The 9,475-nt window shown below is 46.9% G+C and overlaps 1 protein-coding gene across 3 annotated transcripts in view; it reads left to right on the top strand.

The window, feature by feature from the left end:
• Window positions 1–9,475, top strand: part of NRG2 (neuregulin 2) — a 154,735-nt gene that overhangs the window by 130,858 nt on the left and 14,402 nt on the right. For all 3 annotated transcript variants that reach the window (XM_015642021.2, XM_015642018.1, XM_015642020.3), the window contains one exon: window positions 1,655–1,713. In XM_015642021.2, coding sequence (XP_015497507.1) covers window positions 1,655–1,713 — 59 coding nt within the window. The remainder of the gene's footprint in view (window positions 1–1,654; window positions 1,714–9,475) is intronic.

The raw sequence follows: 9,475 nt of genomic DNA, 5'->3' as shown, positions 1-9,475 counted from the left end.
CTGGACCTGGACCTGGACCTGCCCCACCCCACCAGATGCACAGGCTGGAGAAGTCACCTGATGCTGCTCCAACCTCTTGCTGTCCTTTGCAGTGGCCTGGCCAGGAGCTGAGCCACTGACATCAGACCTGGCCTCTGACTCATCAATGTTTTACTGAGGTGTCGTTCAGTCCCTTCCTTGTCTTCCACTTGCAGATCACTGTGGGACAGAGAGATCTTGTGGGTGGCATCTGAGAGCAAGGAAGGCCTGACATGTACCAGGTGTAGAGACTGCAGCTTCTCTCACAAGAAGTTGAAAAAACAGATGTTAAAATGCTATAAAAGAAAGCCCTCTTAAGCTCAGAGGAAAGAGAGGTCTGTTGAGAAGGTAGGGAATTGTGGGACAGTGAGGTGAGAGCTGGGGCTTCAAGAAAACTAGGGATACTGTGCATGTCTATCCAAGGAGTATCCAGAAGAAAAGATGTGAAGTGAGGGAGGGAGACAAGTGTTTGACCAAGCCAGGCTGGGCTCCCATCGCTTCCCAGGCTCACCTGCAGCTGCAATGGGTGGCAGAGCAGAGGGTGCAGGTGCTGCTCACCCTGGGTGGTCCTGCAGCTCCTGCTGCACCCCTGCCCATGTCCCTGTGCTCCCCAAACCATCTGGGGAGTGCTCTGGGGAACCACTCATGGGCTGGTGCCCAATGCCAGGTGGCCCTTGACTGCAGGGCACCTTCCCTGGCACCCGAGCATCACGTGAATGTGCAGCTGGTGCCCATGAGCTGACACATCTCAGTCCATCCTGTGACCTAGGCCAGGACAGCCTGAGAGAGCCTTGCATTTGGACAGCATCTGAGAGCCCTTCAGCTCAGCTTTCTTCTCTTCTCTGTCCCTTCCTCTCTGTTAACACAGAGACTCTGCTGTGCTTTCTCTCTAACCACCCCGTGGGTACTTCTGGGCTCATAATGGGTGTGCTTTCCACACCCAGTGCTCGCTGTCGCCTGAGCAGCTGCTCACTGCTTTTGGTGCCTCTTGCCAGTCTACAGAGCAGCTCCACGCAGTCTCTGAAAGTAGCATCCAGCCCATCTCAGTCTTCCTGCCAGCTTCTAGCAGGTGAGAAGGAAGGAGGCAGGCAGAGCAGGACAGAGCAGGAGGGGTTTGGCTGCCTGCTTGAAGACCCAGGCCTAAACCAGAGCTGGAACGCTGATGTTGCAGGTGCCTGGTTAAAGCAAAGAGTAAATACGCATGTAAAACCTTTATTTTTTCCATTCATCGCAATGCACTTTTTATTTCTGACCTTAGCCTCAAGAACTGTGCCAGACATGTTCTGTGATTTCTCCCCTTTTCCCCTCCAGATGTCCAAATGGATTCTTCGGACAGAGATGTTTGGAGAAACTGCCTTTGCGATTGTACATGCCAGATCCTAAGCAAAGTATGTTTGAAGACAAAAAATGCACCACACTACTTAAAACCTCCCGGGCACAGCGGTGGATGTAGAGTGGTCTAGTCAGGGACGGCTCTTGGTCAGCTTTGGGTAGGGCTTAGGGCTGCAGGTAAGGGTGAAGGCTGAAAGCAGGAGATAGGAGCCCTGGAAGGGATCAGAAGGGGCCTCAGTTCAGCCTGTTTGGGTGTCATTTTGCTATCTTGTTTCTCTCTTTCTGGTTTTCTCTCTTCCGGTAGGTGTCCGATCGAATTCACAGGAGACCGGTGTCAGCATTTCGCAATGGTCAGCTTCTCCAGTATGTCTCTTTCTACTTCTCTCTCTCCTTGTTGTTGTAGCTCTGTGTCATGTCCTTAAAGCAGGTTCTTCTGTTCTCCAAGAGCCCTCTTCCTTTCCTGTTCGCTCCCAGCTCTGCTCCATCCTAAGAGGAGCTGTGGTCGCGTCCAAGAGGAGAACCGGGGCTCGTTATCTCCCCATTTGTTAGAATGGGCTCTGCTTTTATTTCTGATTGAACTGAATGCTGCTTGCTCTTTCCAGGCAAAATGCAAACAAGGCCCGAGTTTATGTGGTGGGTGTGCTGTGTGAGATGAGCCTGTGCTGTGTGTGGAGCTGGGCCTGCCAGCATTGCTGTCCCAAAATGGACTGTGCTGTGCAGGACAGGATTTGAGCATTTCCCTGTGCTGTGCGGGGCAAGATTTGAGCATTTCCCTGTTATGTGCAGGGCAGGATTTGGACATTTCCCTGTGCTGTGCAGGACAGGATTTGGGTATTTACCCTGTTATGTGCAGGACAGGATTGGGTATTTCCCCTGTGCTGTCCAGGACAGGATTTGGGTATTATCCCTGTTATGTCCAGGACAGGATTTGGGTATTATCCCTGTTATGTCCAGGACAGGATTTGGGTATTATCCCTGTTATGTCCAGGACAGGATTTGGGTATTTACCCTGTTATGTGCAGGACAGGATTGGGTATTTTCCCCGTGCTGTGCAGGACAGGATTTGGGCATCTTCCCACTCCTCCTGTGAGGGGGGTATGAATCTCCTTGAACCAAAGGAGGAANTTTGGGTATTATCCCTGTTATGTGCAGGGCAGGATTTGGACATTTCCCTGTGCTGTGCAGGACAGGCTTTGGGTATTATCCCTGTTATGTGCAGGGCAGGATTTGGACATTTCCCTGTGCTGTGCAGGGCAGAATTTGGGTATTTTCCCCGTGCTGTGCAGGACAGGATTTGGGCATCTTCCCACTCCTCCTGTGAGGGGGGTATGAATCTCCTTGAACCAAAGGAGGAAGTCACATCGAGGGTGTGACTGTAATGAAATCACTTTACAGTCTGTGGCACAGAGGTCACACTGGTGGCTGTCACTGCCTCAGGGCTTCCCAGCCTCACTGCCAGGCAGGATCCAGGATAAACCTGCCAAATGGGCATCAGTCTATGTCCCTCCTGGGCACAGAGGTGTCCCTGTCCCTCCTAGGACAGCCTTGCAAATGGGATAGATCCCAACTGCAGTGACAGATCATTTAATGCATTCGGTGGGTGTACATACCCTAAAGCCTTTGCACTTGGTGCTTCCCAATTTCCAGTTCCTACAGGTCTCACTTACAGACACATCTAGCTCATTGTGGGCAAGGTGGGTAACTTTTCTGGGTCCCTATTCAGTGTCTGAGCATCAGTGGGACCCTGGTCTGGGTAAGGACTGAGCTGAAAGGAGATGCAGGAAACCTGTGACCCTCCTGTGACTGTCCCCAAAACCCATCCTGCCTCCAGCCTGGCTGCTTGGACCCGCCACAAATGGTGGGTTTGAGAAGAGGCTTTTTAAAAAGAGCCAAGGAAGAGGCTTTAATTAGTGGTACCAGAGGAGAAACGCCTCTTCAGGATGGCTCCTTGATTGCCAGAACCCCTCTCCCACTGCTCTGTGAGGAATCCTGCCGTCCTCATCCTGGACTGGCAATTGCAGGAGTCTCATTAGCACGTGCTAATAGCTGGCAAGTGCTGGAATTAGGCTCCCTTGCATGGAGCATACAGACAAGATGCAAATGGGTTTTGTGGGGCCCTTGGGACAGCTCAGTGTTTCTGCATTTCCTTTTGTTCCAAATTGGCTTCCGAAGTTGAAACCTCCATTGATTTATCCTCCCAGACTCCAATACCCAAGCAAGTTCTTTTTAAAATGACAACCCAAAATGTTCTGTTGTGATCTTTCACCTGATGCTAAAGGGTTTCCTTCCCTCCTGGGTGTCAGGGCCCTGGCTGCAGCCAGCAGTGGGATGCTCACCCCATGGAGCTGATTTCTAGCATGTTTCACGAGGTGGTGTCCAACAGGCTTAAACATTATTGCTGCCACGTTGCAAAACCAAAACAGGGGTGAAAATGAGTTTTATGTCAGGAAAATGCCTTTTGAAAGCATTAATGGCAGGAGTAAACAGCATGTGGTTTTCTTCCCCAGCTTGCAGAATCCAGTTTTTTATGGGACTGCGATTTGTTTTAATTTTATTCACGTGTTAGAGAAACAATGCCAGCTTTAAAACTGACACATGTACATTTCCTTACCTCAAGTCTGCTTTAACCACAGCACAGTAAGGTAAAACCAGCTTAACAATCCAGGCTACCTGTCTGAACTTGGATAAAATTCATATAAGAAGATGATTCATGCGTGTTTATAGCTGTTTTCACTTTCAGGTCACAGTTGGGTAATATAGATAGCAGCAGCACTGAAGAAAAACTTGCACTGAACTTGCTGTTTTTCTGAGTGGGAAAAACATTTCACTCAAGTGTGGACCCTGCAAATGCTTACCTTCTACTTTGATCAATAATTAGGGCACAGTAGAAGTTGCTGATGTTCCATAATTCACTCAGTGCTTCATCCCCATATGGGTTCTGACAGGTCAGAAGCTGATACAGATTAAATGAGGTTCAGGCATTTCCACTGGAAATAAAATAGCTCTGTCCTGATTCATGTTTTGAGAACACTGCCAGCATTTGACAGATACTTAAATAAGGACACCTATATTGGTGTTGTTTTAAATGTATTTGGGGTATTTCAGGTTTTCAGGCCTAGTTTGGATCCTTCTGATTCTTTAATATGAATATTAAATATGACAATGACTTTTAGTAGGTATATCCCAGGGCTGAGAGTCTCTGCAGAGTGAGCTAAATTGAAGGTGTTTTTTTTGCTGAATTTGGGCCACAGATGGAGATGGTGCAGCATCCCAACATTGTGCCAGATGTTGTGTGTCCTCCTTTTGGGAGAAGCTTCCTATCTCTCTGGTTTAAACCCTTATTCACATTTTGCTCAGGTAAAACTCCCCATGTTCTCCAGGAGTTCAGGCTAGCTTTGTCTTTTTGACAGGTAGCTCTGGAGGTTTATTTTTCTCTGATTGCCCAAAACACCTGCTAGACCACTGCAGTCATTAAGATGAAAATTAGATGTATTTAGATAGGTTTTCTCACATGTGGTGTTTCTTTATGTTGCTGTTCCAACCATATGAGCAGGTGCCTACTGCCAGCCCCTCTGGATAGAGACATCACTGCTTGAAAATGAAGAGAAAATGTTAAAGATTTTTTTTTTTTTTTCCCATGTCACTCACACTGTTGCCATTTTCTACCAGACTGGTGCAGAGAAACTCACTAGGAATTGTATTAGTGGGGTAGCTCAGAGAACCCCCAGTCTGTCCCAGCTTTGTTCACACATAAGGCTGATGGATCATGGTTAGGAGATCATTTTGTTTAGGCTTTAACTAACCTGTGAGAAGAAAACCTTAGAGAGGGACATTAAAGCAACATTTAAATCAGTTGAAATTCAAACCACAGAGAATTAATGGCAGTGAGCAGAGGGGACAGCAATTGTCTGCAATTGCTGTATGAAACTGAGGAATGCCTTGGCAGATGACTACAGAGGGAGTTAATTCCATGGCTGATGAGTCATTAAATCCCCTTATTAAAAGGTTTTTCACATCAAGGTCCTCATGACCCTATGTCTCCACAGACAAAGTCATGTTTCAGTAGCTGTCAGGTGCTGCTGTGGCACAGGTACCTGCAGAGCCACAGGTGTCTCTGTCCCTGCAGCACTGAGAATAAAACACATCCAACTCTTGCTCCACAGCCAGAACGAATCCACAGCAATGGCACCATTTACCCTCTGCAGGCAGATTTTCCTCTCTGCTGGCTGAAGAGTGCAGCAATATCCAAAAGGGTCAGGATTTTTTTCTGAGAGCTTCTGCTGGGTGCTGGAGGCTCACCCAGTGCAGAGCTGCCTCCTGGTCCAGCTCCACGGGCACAGCTACGGCTTGCAGCTCTCCCCAGAACACAGAACCATGTCCAAAATCATCTTTCCTTCTAAGAAACTCTTTTTGCAAAGCTCTGCTGGCACCTGTATTTCATAGCTGCCCATTCTACACCAGACCAAGATCCACCTCTGTCTTCTCTCTTCTACAAGCAACTTTTCAGGTCTTTGTGAAATCTTCCTGGAAGTTTGCTAATAACTTGCCAGGCTTTGGGCTGGCTGGTTGTAAAGGTTTTGTAAAACATGCTGGCACCTATTTCAGTCCTGGTGCAGCTGAGATCCTGAAAGTTAAACGTGGTCAACAGGATCATTTACGTTTCCTAAGTCTGCACATTTGGATTCTTTCCACTTGTGATTTATGGAACAATTTAGAAAATTGGGATAGAGTTTTATATTTATGCTTCCTTCTTGCCTGTGGAAACTGAAACTTCATCTTAACTTTGCTGTTTATTCATCTCCACAAATAATCATCGCCAATCTGGAGGACAAATGTCATATCATTCATCTTGGTTAGTGAAACATTTTCATTTTCTACTTTGTGATCCAATTAAAATTGCAGGCTGTAGCCTGCCTGTAAACACCCTAGAACAGAGCTGACATTCATATGCAATGTCATCTAGCATATTCTCCTTTTGTGCCCCGTATTTAATTCTTGGTTTCTTTACAAATTGAAGTTTAATTTGCAGTTGGAGCCTTCCTACTGGTCTGCTTGGAAACACAGAGCAGGATTTTCAGGTATTCCTTGGGAGAGCAGCTTTGCCTTCAGCCTGTTCCCACTGGAGCACAGGAACTGGCTGCAGTGCTGCTGGCCAGGCCATCCTGAAGCAGTGTGGGCTCTTTATTTTCTGGAGGATGGTCCCTTTCCCCCCAGCACTCACCAGGCTGTGCCCAGGGGTGTGTTGGTCACCACCCTGACAGGTAGAAGTGACCCTTCTGATGGATGGCCTCTGGAACCTGGCTCTTCGTGCTGAGCTGAAGTGTCCTCATGAGCAGAGGGATAAATGTACCACTTCAAACTCTTCTGGGGAGCTCTACATCTGAATTTTAGCTTCTCTGTTCACCTCACTTATTCAGCAGTGGCTTCCTACCTGCTGTGACTGCAATACAAAAATTATAAGCAAAAGATTGGTTTTTTTTACCTAAATTTCTGCTTCCTCCTCCACCTCTCACTCATCTGACCCCCCCCAACCAATATTTAGCAGCATTTTAAATTCCTCAGGCATTCTGCAGCTTCCATTCAGTGAGATGGCAACTGCTGACCACTGAATTGCAGGATGATGGATGTGCTTTGGTGTGGCTGGGTAATTACAGGGTTATCCCTCTCCCAGGACACAGCACAGGTTACTCTTGGGATCTCCTGAAGTTCATTGCACCCTCATCCACAGCAGATTTTGAATACTCTGTTGTTGTGTGTTTGGACTCTTGACACCAACCAAATTAATTTTATTGCTGCAGTACTGGAGAAGGTGAATGGCTGTGGAGTTTGTGGAACATTTACAGACTTTCTGTTCTTGGAAAGAACACTTCCCACGTGTCACCCAGCTCTTAACACAGGCACAGTGTCCTCTGTCCCCATCGTGACCCCTTGTCTTGCACTGCTCCCTGTAAGCCCTGGAAGAACCTGAATCAGAATCCTGCAAGTGCTATTCTTGTCAATACAATTGATTAGCAACGAAATTATCATCAATTTATTATCTTGCTGGTCTTCAGATGTCAGTTCTCCACTTTGTTTCTTGCCTTGGAGCATGCTCTGTGTCCCAGAAAGCGTATTTCAAGGGAATAATGTGCAGTAACTAAACATTTTATTGACGTTCTTGGGCAATCTGAAGACCAAGTGAGCACAGCCACAGTTTTCACAGCTCTTTGCTAAGGCTTTTATCCTTTTTAATCACCCTATAAATCTACAGTTCATGGAGAGTCATCTTGCTTGAGGTGTTACTCCTACAGGAATACTTTACTTTAAATGTTTTTGTCTGTTCATCTTTTAAAATAACTACAATACATCATAGTCACAAAGTCACTGCAGACAAAGTAAATGCAGGATTTTGTCTTTTTGCCTGATGCTGAGAAAATGCATTTTCAGAAAGATTCAGGAGGAACATTTGGAATGAGATTTTCTACAAAAACCTGAGTTTGTGACCTCGGTGTCCCCAGTTCAGGTAGCCTGGGGAGTGCCACAGCAGTTCAGGGTGCTCAGCTGTAGCCCCTTGCCCTGACCAGGGAGGATGTGTGGAGGGCAGACAGAAGGATGATGATGATGATGATGATGATGATGATGAAGGTTATGAGAGAAATGCTGTGCCCATTTCCTCAGCCTACATCTGCCACCTCAGGGCTGTCTCACTCTAGTTTATTTGCATGGTAGCCTCTGGATAAATTGCTTCCAATGGAGTTTGTCCAGTTGAAGCTGGAGAGGACAAGAAATACAGATATTCAGAGGGCTTGGAGTGACAGAACAAGGGGGAATGGCTTCAAACTGACAGAGAGCAGGTTTAGATTGGATATTAGCAAGGAATTCTTCCCTGTGATGGTAATGAGACACTGGCACAGGTTTCCCAGCCAGCTGGCTGTATCTGCTCCCTGAGGCCAAAAGAAATAGTTCTGACATGAGAGGGACCGTGGGAAGGCTCAAGCTCCTCAGGTCCTACCCACCGCCTCTGCTCTTACAGGCGTTTCTGAGTTTGCAAAAAATCATGAAAGGTTTTGAATTGCATCCATTTGTAGCTGTAGATGTTGCAGAAGATCCTGGAATGGGGAGAAATGTGTGTGTGCAGATGGACCAACAGCTTAAGATTCATGGATGAAATTTGAGGTATCTCTACATGCATTTGTCAGTGTCAGGGAAAACGGGTGTGTGCAATGGTAGGAAGATTTAGGATTTGGTCAGGGCTGGGTATGATAACCAAGTGGTTTAGAATGAATATATTCTGTCCAGCTCTCTGCTGCCCACCACGTTATGTCCATGTCACTGCCACGTGTACAAAATGACTGTGAAATGCTCTGTAGAGTTTGCCATTCCTGTCACACAAATGTGAGATATAAAGCAGAGAGCAGCCAGGTTTTGTGGCCTTTAAATTATACAAAATCTTAAAGAACCCTGACTTCTCCCTACAAAAGCTCCCCCAAACATCAGCATTGGTTTGAAGAGAAGAACCTGCTTTAGAACACGTGTTTACATGTTCCCTAACAATTAGTGCTAATTCCCCCTCCCACCACCTAAATTTTGAACAGCACTGCAAAAGAAATCCAGTATTTCTGTGCAGCAAAAAGCAGTTCCTATGGAAAATATAGTAAATAAATCTGGACATCTCCAAGCTGCAAATAATCTTGTGTGTATGGTGATTGGGAGCAGCAGAGCTCACTTTTGTGTATGGTGGTAAGTATGGAGAACTTTGATGTTTATGTAAGAAAAGCTGTCTTTAGGTGAGGTCTGTACCAGGAAAATTGCTGAAATTCAGGATACACTGTTGATTCATTGGGTAAACTCCTGTGCTTAGCACTGTCTCTGCAAGATGAACTGCAATCTTACTTGTGCTGAATATGAATCTGAAAGCACACGCTCCGATTTGGGCTTTTTGCAGCACACTAAAACAACGCAGAGCCACGGCAGGAGTGCAGTTTGGAGGGCCACAGGCTCGAGGCAAGCTTTCAGTGCAATTTGCACTTTTAGATCCATTGCCTTGCCCGGGCACCTCATCCCTCACAGCGTCCGTGGGTCGTGGCAGCTCGCGGCTGCCCGGGGCAGGGCTGGCAGGGCAGGGGCATGGTGGGCTTGTGCTGCC

This window comes from Parus major, chromosome 13 (genome assembly GCF_001522545.3).
Source record: "Parus major isolate Abel chromosome 13, Parus_major1.1, whole genome shotgun sequence".
NCBI classification, from domain to species: domain Eukaryota; kingdom Metazoa; phylum Chordata; class Aves; order Passeriformes; family Paridae; genus Parus; species Parus major.
The sequence above is the reverse complement of the archived record's forward strand: the minus strand, read 5'-3'. Positions and strand labels throughout refer to the sequence as shown.